The 18880-nt window shown below is 40.0% G+C and overlaps 2 protein-coding genes across 6 annotated transcripts in view; one reads left to right on the top strand and one right to left on the bottom strand.

The window, feature by feature from the left end:
* LOC408406 (cyclin-dependent kinase 4) overlaps positions 1-11880 on the bottom strand; it is a 20345-nt gene extending 8465 nt beyond the window's left edge. For 3 of the 4 annotated variants that reach the window (XM_016915773.2, XM_006558500.3, XM_016915775.2), the window contains exon 1: positions 24-1113. The gene's annotated coding sequence lies outside the window, so the exon portion shown is untranslated. Of the gene's footprint in view, positions 1-23; positions 1114-11626 lie in introns of those variants that run through there. The other variant, XM_006558499.3, reaches the window with a different exon arrangement.
* Positions 6005-18880, top strand: LOC408405. 2 transcript variants are annotated; one of them, XM_006558496.3, is made up of 15 exons: positions 6005-7567; positions 13100-13418; positions 13523-13855; positions 13935-14182; positions 14273-15160; positions 15327-15509; positions 15614-15806; positions 15876-16114; positions 16197-16324; positions 16419-16689; positions 16788-17004; positions 17093-17218; positions 17295-17502; positions 17593-17838; positions 17912-18880. In XM_006558496.3, exons 1-15 carry the CDS (start codon positions 7507-7509, stop codon positions 18017-18019), a joined length of 3768 nt encoding a protein of 1255 aa, XP_006558559.1. In that variant the 5' UTR covers positions 6005-7506; the 3' UTR covers positions 18020-18880. The 2 variants fall into 2 exon arrangements, with proteins under 2 accessions (XP_006558559.1, XP_391954.4); XM_391954.7 differs by having other exon boundaries at positions 6008-7567; positions 15611-15806.

Genomic DNA, 18880 nt, shown 5'->3' with positions numbered 1-18880 from the left:
CCGATTAATCGAAGAAAACGCACCATAGTTAAAACAGTTTTTCCCGTCGTTTCCAATCGTTATCCCCTCCTCCTCTGATCCAAATGAAACGGGAAAAACGTTCCGTATCCACCACGTGGCTCGGGTTTTTCACGTTTTTAACTTGCCGATTGTCATCGTGACTGCGACATCGGCAGGTCGTTGTTCCTGACTTGTGGCGCCAGCCCTCGTGACGAGTCCCGGTTATCCGGCCGTGTTTCTCTCTTCTCCACCGATCAGCGTCCGCCGCGCGTCCCGAAACATGAATGGAATGCTTCCTGCGACGGCCGATGTACGCGAGAGACGACGGCTCTCGAATGGAATGGGCCGGTAGACTCTCCTCCGGCCCAGGGACGGACCATTATTGCCAGAGCCCTTCGTAGGGCGACCGAGCCGCTGCCGAGCCATGGCCATCCGCTTCCCAAGCGCCCCTTTCTTTCGCGCCCCAATTTCCGCGACGAAGGCCCGCAACGCGGTTGCATGCCACGAATAACGCACGTGCTTCGAATTCTAGAGGTTTCGGAGATAGCCGGATCGGGCGAGATAATTTTCGGATAAACCTCTTCAAGCGTCGTCCGAGTTTTTGTTTTTGCGCCCGTGGATTGGATTTTGCCGCCGCCGCCACGGTTTTCCATCCAGGAAAACCGTTTTTGATCGTTGATCCCTGGCAAGCAAGTTTTCATCCGCTTGCTGAAAGGGGATACGCGGGCGTATTTTTTAAATCGATACTTGGAGCGTGCTCGGAGCGGAGAGAGGGGGGAAGGCAACGTTTTTCTAATTAAGAGATATTCGGCGTCGGGATTAAACGAGACGTTACTGGAAGCGTAAGTACGGAGGGAGGGAAGAGAAGAAGGAAAATCATTTCGCGCATCTGCGTGTGACTAAGATCGTGGCGTGTGTATAACAGATTATGATTTTCATACACGTCACCGATTATTATTCACTAACGCTAACTTATTTCTAAGCCCGATGACAGAGTTTCTGGAAATGATTACGCGATCCACGTATCTCCTACTGTGAATCAATTATTCCAATAACCGAGTTATTTAATCAAATTCTTGAACAAAGTTTTGTTCAACAACCGCGCGATTAATTCGAAAGCTATGTAAGCGAGGCTCACTTTTTTTTTTCTTTCTTGAACGTTGTGCAAATTAATGAATAGAAAGAGAATATTGCAATTAGATAAAAAAAAAAAAAAAAAGAAATAAATAAAATTTACGATATTTTTAAGGAAGAAACTTAGAAAAGGCAATAAAATCTAGATGTTTAAATAAAGTACAACGGTATTAAAAACGAATAAGAATCGAGTTCCGTTATGTACGATATCCGATGTTAACCAATAGTTATGAAGTAACTATTGTCTTGTTTTATGGGCTGTTATTTGAGAAATATGCATAGAAAATTCTGGAAAAACTCAGAGGCGTATGTATATACTTGACACGTACGATGCAATATATCCTATCTTTAGATTAGGTGAAAGGAAAGAACGAAATTATCGAGATTATCGAAATATCGCGCGTATAAAGGATTAATTGTTTTTCCCCTTATATCAATCTCCGATCTTCTGTTTCAGCCAGCTGTAGGAAACCGCGCACACCTGGTAAGCTCGTACAAAAGCCAGTGAACAATATTTTCGAGGCAAACGGAGGAGCACAATGAAGTCGATTGTACAGCTACTACGGGGGAACTTCGTATGAATGCCACGCGAAAAGTGTGCACTTCGGTTCCTTATCAACCGCGCTGCAACATTGTGCATATCGATCCTATCTCGATTCGTGTTGGTCGAATCGCTAAAAATAATCCTGACCTTTTAGGCGAACTTTAATAACTATCCTGCTAATCTGCGCAATAAAACAATTGACCGAACCGTTCGGCGCATCGAAACGCGATTACCATCGGGTCATGGCATACCCGACCGACCGACAATTGCTTTCGAGGAACGGACGTACCTGCATACGACGTCTGTATCTACGTTTAGAAACCATCCACGGATATTCGTTTCGATCCGATCAAATCGTATAAGCTTCAAGTCTAATCTTTGCATTTCGTCGAAGATATGTAATATAATTTTAGCGAGATTACGGAAATAAAGAAAAAAAAAAAATGAATATTAAATAAAAAGACGAGAGGCGCGGTGTCATAACCGGTCAGGAGTACGATGAACCAAGCATTCGCGACATAATCCTCGGAACGATAGAGGAATGGGACATAAAGTTGGCGCGCGTCGTTAATTACCACTTTCACCGAATATTACAGGTATTTGTGGGTTGCGGAAAAGGAAGGTCGGAATCAGGATTTGATCTAACTTGGTCTAACTATCTTGACGAGGATCCTTATTCCCGGGGATCTTGGACTGACGGCGTAGTAGTTACCGGCTGTACCATAATGCCTCTAGCCTCACCAAACTAGACGGCAGACTGGTTTTTGCCCAATTTAGATCCCCCATTGTTCGGTTCAGCTTCGGAATGAAAATAGAGAATTGAACGTGGCCGTATCCTCGACCGCGTTGCATAGAAAAACACGGATAAAACGGCGTATTAGGTGTTCTTGGGTCGGTATCCTATGTATGCTACCTTGTATTTTCATATCTCGTCTTTTCGATCGTTTCTCCTTTCCTCGATGATATTTTACGAGGAAATAAATTTTCTTTCAATCGACACCAATTCTCAATATCTTCTCAATATCTTCTGCGCAAATTAAAATAAATTAAAAATTAAAATATTAAAAGAAAATTTCAAGAATTACGATTTACGATCTTTGTAAATTTAAATGTATGGAAATTCGTATTCGTAATCAATCGTTTCTACCATCAATTTAAATTTTTATGAACTTAAAAATTTTTGAACTTAAAAACGTGTTCAAAAGTTTCGATATACCGACTGAAAAAAACTGTAAATTAAATTATCTATCGAAGGAACCTGTTTTACCAGTAATAGAATATTAAGAGAACTACTTGTTCAACGGGATACATTTATTATCTTATGAAATATAGTGATCTGAAATACCAATCGTACAAGAAATCAGAATGTTTCTTACCATCGCATAAATAAATTTTTATTTTTCAAATTCTTAAAACCTGTATTTATCATCCTCGTATTTTAAATCGCACTAAAGAAAATAATATAAAGATCAAATAATTAAATACTTAAAAATATTATTATAATACAAAAGACGATGCAAAAAGACTTTTTTATTAATATTAAGAAACGTGACAAAAAAAAATTTAATATTAAAATGAAATATAAAAAAAGAATTTAACATGAAATAAAATGATACAGTAATAAATGATAAATAAAAAAAGGATATAATATAAAAATAATTAAATCTGAAAAATCTGAAAAATATAAAAAAAGGAATTAATTATTTAAAAAATAAAAATATAAATTAATAAATAAATAATAAAATAAATGAATAAATAAATGAAAAAATAAATATTTAAATTAATATATAAACGAATAAGCAAATAATTATTAGAAAGTAAAATAATTAAATAATATAATATAATTACAACAATATTAAATGTTAATAATAATTTAAATGAAATGTTACAATTTCGATCTATCCACGACGGAGGCTCGACGCGAAATAATCACTTTCGAGTTCGAGTTTTGTATATATATTTATACGTATGTATATTATATAAAAGGTCGCGCTCGAAGATCGACAATAATTTACGTTCTTCGCCGGTACTTTAAAATGACTTTTCGAATATAATGGTTAATAATTTAGTAATTTTTAGATTTTTTTATGGATTTAACAATTCATCACGACAATAAATATAATAATTAAAATATATTTTTATTAACTAAAATTAAATTTATCGTTTTAAGATATTAGTTTCCGATTTATATCTATATTAAAATATTCTAATTATTATTTTACACGAACGTGGATTAAATTAAATATTAAATGGATTTATAGTGCTTAATAATTTAATATTTTTTTTTAGATCTTTATTTTTGATTCAAGGTTTTAATATAATATAATACGATAAATAAATGTAATAATTGATACATTTTTATAAATCATAATTAGATATGATTTATTTATAATTCTAAATGTTATTTTAAGAGATTAATTAGATCAATAGTGGTCAATCGAAATTTTAATTAGTATTTTTTTATAGTTTATATTAAATTAAAATTTTATGTTATTCCAATATATGTATAACGATTATAAATTCTTTGATATTTTATTAATATATAATAAATTTTTATATTTTTTTTAAACGTTAAATTCTTTTCTTTACCATTATATTTTATGATGAAATTAATATTTTTGCCAATAAATTTTGCATCACGCTAAATCGGTAACATTAAAAATAAAGGGATATAAATTGGAGGTAAGAAGACTTTAAGCCTTCTGGATAGAAGAACAAGAAAATATCTCGAATATTAGATCTGTTCCGTGTTTGGTGACTGAGACTTAAAATATAGAACTGATTTCTTGCATGATTGGCATTTCAGGAAACATAAAAATTTCCATAAATCTGCAATTTAGTATCGTGATTATTTTTTTTAAAAAAGAAAGCATTGGAAAGCAAACCCTGTCCATTTAAAATATATGTAAATATTTCTTAATTAATATTTCTTCGATTCTTTATTTAAAAAACAATAAAAACTTTTCTGAATACTAGAAATTTCTTAGCATGCATATTACAAATTGTTATTCGGCATAAAATTTTGATTACACGACATAAAAATCGGAAATTTTCATAGATATATCCAACGAAATAAAACTGATTGATTATGATCGTGTCGTTAAATTTGAAAATATTAGGAGAATGAAATGGCTAAGGTAATAAAATTTAAACTATATCTAATTCTTCGAACCGATGGGAATAATAAAAATAATTTTCATTCTATTATTCTTATCCCGGATGGGAGGACGAGTTACTGACCGAGTAATTTCATGGATACTTGCCCAACAGGCTACCCGTTATACAGAAATGCAATTTTAATTCTCTATACGAAGACAAACCCACTAAGCTTCTCAAAGTTCGAAGATAGGAAAAGGTGCGCCCGTATTACGTGAGGTCAATTGGTAAGCAGACTTTGCTCGACCAATGCACTCGATGAATTTTAAACGAAACCTTAAAAAAATTTTTATCTAGAACAGAAAAAAGGAAAACGAGAGACAGAACTTAAGTGTACCGAATAGCGTATCCAAATCGAAGAATTCGATTGAATTTTTGTACGGATTCGATTATTAAGTTTTTAACTTAAGGATTGCGAATGAAGTTACGATGCAATTTCAGAGGCGGCAGCATACATCGTCTCGAAGATCAATGTTGCTCGACTGATCGAGGAGGTAGCCTTGCGCATTCCAATCTGGTTTTACCATACTGAGGAAGAAGAGAGACGAGGAGGAAGAAAATGAAGGGTCGCGGTCGTACAGTAACGAAAGAGCATTATATCTGGATCTGGAAGGAATGATCGAGATATTTTCGAAGCAAGCTCTCTTATGAGCATCGAGAGTCTTGAAAAATTAACATCAAATTTTCCAAAAGAATCGCTCGATCGTCGCTGTAAACGTGAAGTGTATTTCTTTTTAATCCATTTCTCGAAGATTGCCAATAGATCCTCGAAATTTTATACAATAACCGCCTTGACCCACCTTTATCCTTTCTGATTATTATCTGGCGATAACATCGTCGTTGATATAAATTCACTATTTTATTCCAAAAAAAAAATGAATCAAAGCGCCATATTAAGATAAATATCCTATCCTCGATGAACGATTAATTTCAATATCAATATTTATTATTAATACTCTTTTACGAAATACCATTATTCATTCGTGACCGATGGAAAATCGAGCGCATTCATTCTGCACAATTACCCGCATTCGAGAAAATCGGCCGTCCAATTGACGCACTATTTCCTATGATTTTCTCCCTACGGAGGAAACACTACTAGTTTTTCTTTTAGACAGATAAATTCGAAGGAAAAAAAACAGCGTTCAGATTGAAAATGGACGCTTTCTATTCAATTTCGATGATAAGAAAACCGCACGGAGAGATTTGTTTTGCTCGACGAGTTGCGAGACGAGCGAGAGGAAAGTAGACACAAAAGGAGAAGGAGGAAAATGTGAATTTAAAGATGCACGAGGTCGCGAGGGAAGTTTGGAATCCCGAAAGAATCGAAAGGTAGGTCGAGGTACGGTCGGCCGTCAAAACGGGGAAGAAGGAGAAAGAGGAAGGGACGTGTTCGAGAAGGAGAGTACGTTTGGAAAGAGGAAAGAGGGAGCGAGAGAAATTTAAAGAGGGGAGGGGAGGGGGAGAGAGAGAGAATCGGGTAGACGGTGGAAGCCAGCATGGTGGAAACAAGCCACGAAGAGGTGATGTATACTTTGGAAGAGTGTAGTATAGTGCACCATAATGTAGTAGGGCATAGTTAAAGTGGGAGAAACCGTGTATGACCGTCCTCATCGTGAGCCAGTCCCGTGTGAACGACCGTGAAGCGAACCTCGGGCGAAACTCGATCGAACCTTGAAGGTTTTCGTTCCTCGTATCCACGAATTCGCTCTCCCATTCTTCTACCGATTCGACCAATTGCTTCACGGTGCGACGCGAAACCAACGTGCAAAATACTCGACAAACGATAAATCGGATCCAATGAATAAATCGCTACGAATAATCCTGTCCACGAGTGCGAATTTTGTGCAAGATATCGATAATATTCCCCCAACGGGTTTGTGCGATTGAATTTCAACGAAAAATCAGTGCAGTTATGTGACACGTGTACGGCGTTGAAAAAAACCATGTAAGAAAAGTTAGAGATGTAAAGGGAAACTTGCATTCTTATTCTTCTGAAGAAAATATTCGAAGAAGTAACTCGCGATTTGTGATAAAAATTCGTAAGATTCGAGAACGTTTTTTTTTCCTCAAATCTTCGATCTCGAAGTGAAACTTTCCGCTTGTTAATAAGGACGCAACGAGTATGTAATGCGCGACATCAGCCCGCATCGCAAGAGTTATGACGAAATACAAACGACGATATAGGAGGAAAAATTATTGCGAGAAAGCCGGGGCGGAGAACTCGGAGAAACGGGCGTAAAAAAATAGTGAAATTAAGGTGGCGAGGATCGGCGGCGTATAGCGCATTGCTCAGCCGAAAAGCTGGACGAGTACACCGGACCTATCCGCGGCCAAGTAGGTCAACCGGCGTGCGCGAGAGTGCGAGACCGAATAAAAGACGAGAAAAAAAAGTGATTGGGGGGGAAGGATAAGAGGGGAGGGAGGGAAGGAAAGAAAGAATGGTGAGACGGGGGCATTAATGTTTCCACGATGCCCGACGTTTTTACTCGGCATAGGCTTGCAATCCAAAATGGCGGCGATCGGCTGGTACCGTGGCACGTTTTGCAACGATAAAGAGTGGTCGAGCCACGAGCATTCTTGAGGATTGTCCTTCCAAGTGTCCTTGACCATTAGCCTGACCTTGATCAGGACTGAGTAGACTGAGCGACACAAGCCAAAGGAATCGAAGGATGATAGGGCACGCGGAGTGGAAGGTCCTGGTGACCTTGTCGATTCAAATTCTATTATTAGGTAAGTATGGATGGGCACACTGCTATAATAGGAACGAGAGAGAGCGTTTTTACGACCCGCGTTTTAATTAAAATTTTATTATCCCCTAACTGTAATTATCCAGGAGATTGAACTTCCTGGCGAAACAATTTAGGATCCATCCTACGAAATAATTTCCAATTAATGATATAATCCTTGGTTTCCATCGACGAGGGGGAGCACGATTTTCGAGCGCGGCTCGTGTACAACGATGCTTAAGCATCGCGTATAATAGAGTTTTTCAGGATGTCTAATTTTTTTTTTTTTCCACGTAATCGCGCGCGAGTATAAGTAAAGATTCTAACCTCGAAGCTAACCATAAAACGATGCAAATATTCGACGAATTAATACGCGAACCTGTTCCGTGGGCTTGTCAAGCGGCCACGTGCGGTCGAGTTTTAAACCGGTATCTTGACCTCTGTCGAAAATCTTATGACGTTCCAATGGCAAGATCAAAAAAAAAAAAAAATAAAGAAAAATAAAAAACGACACACCATCTTCATTTCGATAACAACCATTTCTTATGAAATCGCGATAAGAAATAAATTCGTCAAAGGAAATAATAAAAATTAAAGAAAGAAAGAAAGAAAAAAAATATCAATTCTTCTGTAACTTCGAATAACTAAAGAATTTATTTCTTTGAATGCGGATGTATAAGTAGGTGTAGATCCGGTTGCATTTCTAAGCTAAGTATCGATACGCGAGGTGCATGAACAATTTATATCACGATAATCTTGCAAATGCGATGCAAAGTTATAACTGTGTAGAGCCGGCCGGTTCAATATTCGTGGAAAAGAAGAAAAATCAAAAGTTCGATGACCCGAGTGTTAACCTGCTTTAATAAATATTTAAAAGTAAAGTTCGAGATAATTGGCTTTTTGCACGGTCAAGGAATTTCATCGGGTTTTTTTTCCATTGAGCGCGTTTACATCACGTAAAACAGAATTAATTAAAAGAAAAAAAAAAAAAAGGAAGAAAAGGAAGAAAAGGAAGAAAAAAGAAGAGAGAAAGAATGAAATGAAATCTCGAGGTTCTCTATCGTCGTCTATAAAACGAAATACACATGTCACAACCGTGTTTCAGAAGCGACAGAGGAGAAAGCTGCAAACATGACGTGCATTTACGTTACTGGCACGTACCTGTTACTTCGAGATTTCCATGTCCCAGTCTAACGACTGACTGCATTAAAGCAGATGAATAAAACATATGCTTTTATTATTTATCGTTTTTCCGTGCAATCTTTAATCTCTGTCCGTGATAAATTGGACGATTAGAAATAAATAAATAACGAAACGAAAGAAAAAAATCGACGATAGAAATCGAAAATTCAAATGGATAGATTTAGATTTGACGGTCGATTGACTTATGCAAATTACATTACATTTTTCGATACGAGTTTTTAGATACGAGGGAGATCTTACGAATCGATCGAAATGATTCATTCGATCGAAATTTATTTTTTTATTTTTTCAATGAGAGAAATTTGCATGAATCGTTGAACGTCATCGTTTAACGTCCTAACACGGATGTAAAACGACACAAAGAAAACATATCCGGAACAGAGTTTCGTCACTCGACTTTCGCCCAACCGCGTTAGTTGTGAAAGTGTCACGAAATCGCGTTGCACATGGTGGAACAGAAAGTCAATTGATTTGTCATTCGAGATTTCATCTTGGAAAAAAAAAGAGGAAACGAAGATTTCCTGGTAATATCGTTCGAAGAAAAGCAATTGTCAAGAAAAATCCTTGGATCGTTTATTAATCTGCAAAATCGATCAGATCTTTTAAAACAAAAAAAAAAAAAAAAGAATCTTTCTCTCGTTTAATTAAGAGTATCAATCACTAATGAAAAAAACATCACGTGGTATAATGATACCACGAAGAACGATCGTTGGACAAGGAGTTATCGAAACAATGGTTTAACTAACTCTTGGTCCAACCATCAGCGTGGAAGATCGAATGGATCGTTGGACACCTGTCGAATCTAGCAGTGAAGGTACCAAATGTCACGTTTACCAGCGAAAAGAATAAATATTGGGCTGGAATGGTGTACCGTTAACTCTGCCGTTACCGCCTCGAGAGACGGCGCATAGCTCTCCGTCTACGCTTCCACGGATTCCAAAACCCCTTCGACGTTTCTTTCTTTTTATTCCCGAGTCGTGTTAGACACTGTTAGAATTGCGTCACGGGGTCAAACGACGCCACACTCTGGCCTACGTTATAAACACGCACTGCACATTTCCTGCAGTTCCTTCATTCACATTTTAATCTTTATCGATTCTCTCCCTTTATATACCCGCACACGATATTATTATTCCAAATAAATAGAATGAAAATATGAACGTGGTATAAACGGGAGAATCCTCTCTGAATCCCAATGAATCCCAACGAGATTCCATTACCACAATCCAGCGGTTGGCAAATATTATCATTACACGCGATGCAATCGAAGGTATCCAGAACCGGTAATATTTTTTACGCGCGTTTTGCATGAGAGACAGAACTATGTTACCTCGTTACCTCGTGAAACCGTGTTTACCACGCAACTTCGTGTTCTCTAATTCCCTTCGAAATTAATCTCTTTGATACGTATAATCGGCAATTTTTCGTACGAATCATTGCAGCAGATAATTCAATCCCCGTACACGAAGAATAATATCAAAGAGCTTCGAAAGAAAACGAGCTCGCGTCGATCGAAATTTTCTCTTATTTTATTTTATTTTTTTGCCACGATGAAAAGTTAAGAGTTAAAAACATTAAGAACGTTGGAATTACTAATTAACGAAGTAAAAGTACGACGGTTGCAAGAAGAGTGATTAGCATTAGAGTGAACGCATCGCTAATTATTTCGGGCAATGACTTCGGGCGAGCGCAGCAGGGAGGCTTTTATAAGCTGTCCAAGGATCCGGGGCAAACTCGAGTTTCGAAGTCGATCGGCATTCCGTACGTTGCGACAGAATCAATCATGCAATTCACCTACATTCCCACGGGATCCCTACCCGATGCTCTCACGTTGGCGAGCGTTTATGGTGTTGGTGAACACCGTTACTCGTTCGCAGCATGCAACCTACCAAGTGTTTGTAATTATTATTTATATTATGCCACGATCCAAATGGGAAACGAAAGTCTCTCGGTATGTAACGCGTATGTAACTTTGTAACTAGTTCAACTAGATATAAAATATATAAAGCCTGTATCGGTCATGCGATCTTTGATGATACGGTAGATAAATTGATGGATCATCGAACGATAAACTACGGAATGGAATAACTATAATCACGATCTTTATCTTTCAATGAAACTTCAACTTTATCAATTCTAGCGCCACGATATTAATTAAGGCAGTAATATCTTTATAATTCGTGTAACGATGCTCGAAAGTTAAATTGGAAATAGATCGCTTTCGAGTACAATCAAAGATGGTTTGTAAAGAGGAAGAGGAGATTGTTAGGAAAATTTTTTGAAAAATATTACTTTATCCGCGGATGGATTATTTTACGCGTTGTTGTGTATATTTTTAATGTTTTTGTTGGAATCGAAGAGGAAACATCGGGGGCATGATGCTCGACGAGTAGAACGATGCTTAATTGCGATTACGAGCAAGCAACGTTTGAAAATCGTGTCGCTTCGTACCGTTCTTAATGACCAATTAGCGATACATCGTATATATATATATATACGATGCGATTCGCAGCAAGTGAGAGACGGAATTCGGCGAATTTCGTTGCGGATATTATCGTGCAACCAAACCTATCGATCGACGTATCTTCCCCGAATTAATTACGAATCAAAATTATGCTTCCCGAACAATATACAACTATACTGTTTCGCCGATGAATAATTAATATCTTAACGGAGAGCTATAGCCAACGATCTATGAAACGATAAATTGCACGGAAAAGCTATTATTAAAAAATAAAAATAAAGAACGATAAATAAAAAGCGAGGTATCCAGGTTATATATGCGTATACCGATCCCTTCCTGTTCTCTCTTCGGGAATAAATTATCCAATTATCCTCTCTTCTTCTCTATTTTACATACCAGCAGATGGATCCACAATTCCACACAGGTTGTGGAACCTGAAAATCAAACCAGAGATTAGAGATGAATTAATCGAATGTAAAGAATTGAATTGAAGAAGAGGAAAAAAAGTTTCTTCCCTTCGAAGATTCCCTTTAATGAAACAAACGAGGCCCCGTTAGATTGTTCTTATTATCCCGTTAACGGGAGGAACTGTCTCGGGACTGGACTCTGGCCGTATTCCTCGAAACAGTCGGTCGAAGACGGTGAAAGGTCTGAAAAGAAGGAAAAAGTTTCGGAGGAAAATGATACTACGATATGCACACTTTCTACAGGAGGGACAAAGCCGAACGAACGTTCGTTCGCGGCCTGGTGCTTTCGACTTGAAGATCGCACACTTCACAGTCAGTCGAGTGGATTCCTGAGTGGATTCCGCTCTATCGATCCAAACTATTTATTAATTATCTCGGTCAGCGTTTCCAGCTGATTTCCACGCGATTCAATACACACGCCACGATGATATATCGCTTATCTGTATAAACGACGATGATAACTGACGGCACCGCTTCATAGTTTCACTCAAATTGCTTCTCGCGTCGTTGAATTGTTGCATATAGAAATTTCCTATTGTTCCTGTCCCGTCTACCGAGCAAATTTCAATGCAGCTCGAATATAAGCGTGAAACGCGTATACGTTCGAACGAGCTACGTGAAAGCTATGCATTAAACGGTCGACGATACTCGAGGAACAACGCGCCAGATCCTCGAGGGATGATCGCATCATAAACCTGTGAAAACGAATGAAGATTAAAGGATCTGTCTGAATTATAATTCGTGATTCGTAATTGACTCTCTCATTGGTTGGAAAAACTCTAAGTCAATGAACCATATTTTTTTTAATCCACCTCGTGATAAAAGAAGAAAGGGGAAGAGAGGAGAGGAGAGAGAGAGAGAGATAGTGGTAATTTCATACGCGTCACGTCCACGGTTGGTCAAACCACTCGATACCAAGCCTCGAGAATGTCAACCGTTCGAGTACCGTTTCCCTTCCCGATCGCCAATGGATCTTCTCGATTTTTTGCCACTCCTCTCGACCCTTCCTTATGGTTATCGATGTTTCTTGCATGCCGGCAAAGCTGACCGAGCAAATGCTCCATCTTCGATCCGAGGAAACCGATCCAAGGAAACAATTACACAGGATTCTACTCAGGATCGATGGTTGAAAGGAACACGAGAGGGAGATGATGAGAGAGGATGGTGGAACAAGAATAAGCGAATAATAATAAGGAACTCGTGGAGAGGAGTACCGTTGGAAAAAAATTATTTCATCTTCGTTGAATGACGGTCGACGTGTTTCTCACGCGACAGGAACAAAAGACTCACTTTAATATCCCGATATAATTATCTATTTTCTTCTATAGAATAATCACCGCCTTTTCTTCTCCTTCTTTTATCCACGATGAAACAGTTTGTTCACGGATCTTATTGTCTTTAGGTGTCTCGGCTATCCAAAACGATCCAACGTCTTCTCGTTCCTCCCAAGAAGACATGATTCTTAGTGGAAGCGCGTATACGGGGCCGGAAAGAACATCGAACGCGTTCCATCGAGACAAATCGCCAACATTCCAAAGGACTGCTCCCGCGTTTCAACTGGAGAGCTCGAAAAGCATGAATAATTACGACAAAGAGGAGGTGAGATTCGAGGTACGGAACACGAGGCACGAGGATGAATCCATCGACGAGTTGACGTCCTCGAAACACGTGGATCACATAGATGGAAACAACATCGAGGTTAAGCCCGGCGAATATTACCAGTAAGTCGGTATCCAATTTTCTTCCTCTCTTTCTGCAAAAAAGAAGGGGAACGCGTTCAGAATTTTTCACAAAACGAGATAAGTAAACGATACGTTTTCGACAGTATATCCCCAACAACGAGCGAGTCCATGTCGGGGGAAGGACAAGGGGCTCCGCAGGAAGCAAAACTCTTGTCGGAGCCCCATCAACTGGCTGGAGTGTCGAACCAACAGGCACAGTATTTGCAAGCGATAGATCAACAAAGACGAGCTCGCCAAGAGATCCCGAGGATCTATAGCGAGCACGCCCCGCCGCCCATTCTCCAGACTGCCTCCCCAGGCCGGCAAGCAAATCCCGACATACAGGACATAATCACGGGTATTGTCAAGTTGTTGAATGGAAACGTGAACGTTGCTGCGAATACGGTTAGGCCGTTGAGGCCGATTCAAGCCACCAGGTATCGTGATTTCCAAATTTTTATCCAATAGATATATATACACGGTTGTTTTATCGATTCACCGATCGAATTTTTCTAGGATCAACAACAGGGGACCACCGAGGATCTCCGATGTTCCACCTTTGCCACCCGATTTCGACACTCCTGGGATGAACCCGCCCCCTCCGCCGGATCATCCCTATCCTTTCGAGAAACCACCGGCGCCCGACAGACCGTTGATCAATCAACTGCCGCCCGAAAGACCGATCAGACCTTTCGTGAACGGGGTCCCGTTGCCGGAGCAAATCGTCCCTCAAGGAAATCGTCCGTGGACTTGGAATCGGCCTGGTGAATATCTGCTTTTTATCCAATCTATTATCCCACCTCTCAATTTTTCTGATATCGATCTTCTCATTCCTTGCTGCTGTTATTTCTTAGGTGGAAATAGGCGACCGATTCCCCCGTACAAACCATTGCCACCGGCAACGGATTCCTCCGTCCTCAATCGGGAGAAGGAGCAGGGGGACAAGAACTCGAGCAAGCATAAACTCGAGTCGAAACCTGAACCGTCCACGGAGGAAGGTACCACGAAGAAGGAAGAGAATGATCAGAGCGAAGCTATCACCCATCACGATAATATAGAAAATGCGACGAAAAGGTACGAGGAGAACAATGGTCAAAAGGTTAAAACCGAATCGAACGTCACGGAAAAAGCGACGAGCGAGAACTCGACGAGGAGAGCTCCCGAATCGGAATATTCCACTACTAAGAAAGAGAATAAGCATCAAGCAGCTTCGAAAGAAAATGCATCCGTGACGGAATCGTCATCTGGCGAGAAGAGCAAGACGAATTTCACGAAGCACGAGGACCCTCCGAAATCTGTAATTCCGTTGGAGACCCCTGCGATCAAACCTACCAAGAGTTCGAAAATCGGCAACTCTCAAGGATCGAGCTCGAGCAACGAGAAGGTCAACAAGGCGAATATATCGAAGACGTCGACGAAATCTTATTCCACGTCAACGTTGAATATCGAGACCAGTTCCTCGATCCAGATAATCGAATCGACGACAACGAAATCGACCGTCCCTCAATCGACACCCTCAGCGAACGATGACGATTCGATTCGCAACGTCACGTCGAGCACGATTTCCCTGCAACCGAGCAAATCGGCCGAGTTGGAAGGGACGAGTATCGCGACCAGCGTTCCAACCGAGAATTTACCTTCTCTGACTTTCGCGACGAAGGCGTCGTCGTCGTCGTCGTCGAGCGTGGAGAAAAGCATAGCCCACATCCCTTCGACGACCAATACGTTCTCGAAGAATTCAGGTAGGAAATCCGCTCGGGTGAAATTTTTTTCCATTCTGCAAGATAATATTACATTCAGCCTATAATGAATTGCTGACGCAGCATCGAACGAGCGGAACGTATGGTTAATTAATCAGCTTTGTGGAGACCGGCACAATCCGTCATGCACAATTAATTCCCTTTGTAGCCCCTGCCGATCGCTATGCTTACCGACCCCGGCCTGGAATCGTCCTTGACGATACGTTGGATTACACGGGGACTCAGGGGTTGGCCACTCAACGACCTTACGCGCCACCAAGACATCCACCTCTCGGTGATATTTTCGATGTCACGGTCTCGGCTGTTCAAGGCCCAGGCGGTGGAAGTTCAGGTAAAAACTCACTTTCAACTGGTCGAGAGAAACGCTTGGATCGATTTAAAAAAACTTTTACTTTTATCACCGTCCGTTTCTTCCCTCGTTTCTTCGATCAGAAGGTGTCAGAGTGCCGGTAAACGGAGGAAATTCGGACGTGATATTGACCTCCGCCGTGGAGGGGCAAGGATTCGTTAGCATCGACGGGAAGAGGACGTATTTGAATTTATTCGAGAATTCGGATCGCACTTCCACGCACGTGCAACCGCAGCCTCAGCCAACTAGAACGCAACCACCAGCCATTGTTGGTACAGGGTCGGTAATATGCTCATGATATTTCATTTCATTGTTTAATTCGTTGCTCACCTGAGTTTATCCGAATAGGTTCGCGGTTGCACAGCCAGATCCGCCAACGGCAACTCCTCGGCCCAGTGGGCCTATTCGAAGGCCGACGTTTCACAGAAGGCCGACTCAACCTCCGGTGAGGATCGACACGTGCATCGTGGGCGACACGAGTACTTGCGATATCAGCCAACACGAGGCTTGTGCCACCGTTCAAGGGGTGTCCGCGTGCCACTGTAAGCCGGGATACGCCAGGTTGCAGCACTCTTTGCCGTGCAAAAGTTCGTAAATATCCTCTGGGAAACTGTATCAATCTCGCTTGATTTCGACTGATCTGACTGAAAACCGAACCATCAATTTTAGAAATTATTAGCATCGTGGTGTCGATCAGGGTGGATAAAATTTACGATAAAAAAGTCGTGTGGGATCGAGGATTCACCGATCGAGATTCCGAACCTTATCAAACGTTGGCGTACGAGGCAAATCGAGCTGTGAGCGTTACATTAACATTAAATCGTTAAATCCGCCAAAACGATTCAGATGTCAAATTGATTGCTCTTTTCTTTTTTTTTTATATGCATACAGATCGAATCTGCTATGTCGATGACACCATTTTCAGACGAGTATATGGGTTCTTTTATAAATGGAGTGTATCAAGGGGATGTGAGCCAAGGGCAAGGAGGTGTATTTGTGAATGCTACCTTGAAACTCATTTACGAGCCAAGAACAATTAGACCGAGCTTGGCAGGGGAGTTGCAGAGACATCTGCTCGGCGTTATTCACAGGCGAAGTAATAATATAGGGAATAGCGCCCTTTACGTGGATAGCCCCCCTGGATCTATTTCCAACTTGCAAGGTCGATATAAAAAAAATACAATACATCCTATTCTCGTAATTAAATTTACCCAACGATTCACCGAGAGAATGTAATTTTTCTTTCTCTTTTTTGTACAGATTTGGACGAGTGTGCCTCGTCCGAACTGAACGATTGCCATTCCTCTGCAGTATGCACGAACAATTGGGGTGGGTTTACTTGCACTTGCAATCCCGGTTTGAAAGATCCTCATAAAGATGATCTTAATGAATCTGGTAGGACTTGCATTTCGTGCCCCTCGACTTACTGCAACAATCGAGGATCGTGCTCTTATCAGGGCGATCACATGCAATGCACGTGAGTGGATTATTGATATATAAGATAAAAAGAATCTTTCATTCGATCTTTTCGAATTTTAATATTCTCTCTTAATATTTGCTAAAAGGTGCACCGGTAATTATTACGGTGCTCAATGCGAAGTCGATGGGGAGGTTATGGGGGTGGCGATAGGAGCGTCGGTGGCTGCTTTAATCATTATAGTTTTGACGCTAGTATGCCTGGTGATGTGGAGGTAAGTATTGTACCTTTCATCGAGATATTCTCCACTTTTCAGAAGTTAAGAACAATTTTTTTTCTCTTTTCAATAGTCGAAGATGGTCGCGCGAACAAAAAACGATTGGTTCTCCGGTGTATGGATACATTCAGGGTGGTATACCTGGCACGCTGCCAGGAACTTTGGCAAGGGTCGGTTCCGTGGGCACCCTTGCTTCCGTGAAACAAGGGCCACCGACCAATTTGCCACCCTACATGTGGGCACATTTCGGTGATCACATGGCGACTGCTAACGTATACGCTGTAAGCAACAATCTTTTTTAATTTCTATTCATATTCAACTTTTATATTTGATAAAATAGATGTATCAAAACTCTCGTACGTACTTAATAGACGGAACCCATGGGTCCAACGCGGCCAAGTTCCGCCGTGTTCGGGTATCCGCCCATCAATATCCACGGAACGCTGCCACCACCAGTTCCGCTGCCGAGGCTTCAAGCTCCGACGAGGCCGCGACAGAGACACCAGCCAGATCCGGACAGCTCGGATTCTGAACCGCAGGACAAGGACAGGGCTGATCTGATCCCCCAAAACAGCGGTTTTCACGTTCCTAGGCCAAAGTCTAGATCATCCCTGGCAGTGAGTATTCGCTTTTCCGATATGCCACACCGATATCTCCACGCCTCGATACTCAGCGACGCTTCTATTTTAGAATCAAAGCGGGATATACAATGACGTGGAATACGACCAAGGTGATGTTCACCATTTATCGAAAAACAATATTCCGATGTCTACTTACAGGCCGTACTATCGAACGTGAGAACCGGAGAGACACTTAGCTATATTTTTTTATTATAAAGATGTGAAAGAAGGATACAGATTTCGTCCAGATCTAGACACATTTAGATAGATATGATTCTGATTCGAGAAATCTAGTTTCTGTAAGTTTGTTTAAATAATAGAGAGTTGAAGAATAAGGAAAGAAAAGAAGGAAAATTAAATTAATGCACGTTATGTACGTTCACACCAATGTTCGCATTTGTTTTAACTTCAATATCACTTAACTTCTTAGCTACTTATTTGCTATTCTATAAATATTTATTGCCCTAGTGTTATCTTCGAAATAATCTAATATCTTGCAAAAAAAAAAAGAAAAAGAAAAATTCAGGCTGTTTTTTCTAAAAATTTATAAAATGAAGGGTGCATACTGAACGATTGGTATTAATAAAATAAATGCCCCTTAACTATTAATTAACTTAATACCTAATTGTTAGTTATTTATATCATAGGATACAACGATAATTATCGATTAAAAGACGATGCAATTCGATACGATAAGAATTTTTAATCCGATTGAATGAATATTTCCAATTGTCATCCTCTTACGATCATTATCTAGGATACTTATGGCAAACATTGTCGCGTGTATGATATAATTTGTTAGAATTTTTTTTTTAAAATTTATACAATAACTAAAGGACATTATGCGAAAAAATTATGTATAAATTATACGATCTCCTTACGAGATAAAAAAGTAAGGATCGAAGGGCAGTACATATACAAAATACTCGACAACGCGTGTAACGCGTTGCGGGATTAGTGCGATAATTGAACATGTAACTTTTATAATTATTCATTATATATTTTTGCAAATTGAATACAATATACATTTGAGAATTCA

Source organism: Apis mellifera, linkage group LG13, assembly GCF_003254395.2.
Source record: "Apis mellifera strain DH4 linkage group LG13, Amel_HAv3.1, whole genome shotgun sequence".
NCBI lineage: Eukaryota > Metazoa > Arthropoda > Insecta > Hymenoptera > Apidae > Apis > Apis mellifera.
This window is presented reverse-complemented; position numbering and strand designations above follow the sequence as displayed.

Excerpts from the sequence above, each read along its gene's own strand:
- LOC408405 (XM_391954.7), top strand. The coding sequence starts at position 7,507 with ATGATAGGGCACGCGGAGTGGAAGGTCCTGGTGACCTTGTCGATTCAA. Across the intron at positions 13,856-13,934 it reads AGGCCGATTCAAGCCACCAG|GATCAACAACAGGGGACCAC; the intron begins GTATCGTGATTT and ends GAATTTTTCTAG. Across the intron at positions 15,510-15,610 it reads CCCAGGCGGTGGAAGTTCAG|AAGGTGTCAGAGTGCCGGTA; the intron begins GTAAAAACTCAC and ends TTCTTCGATCAG.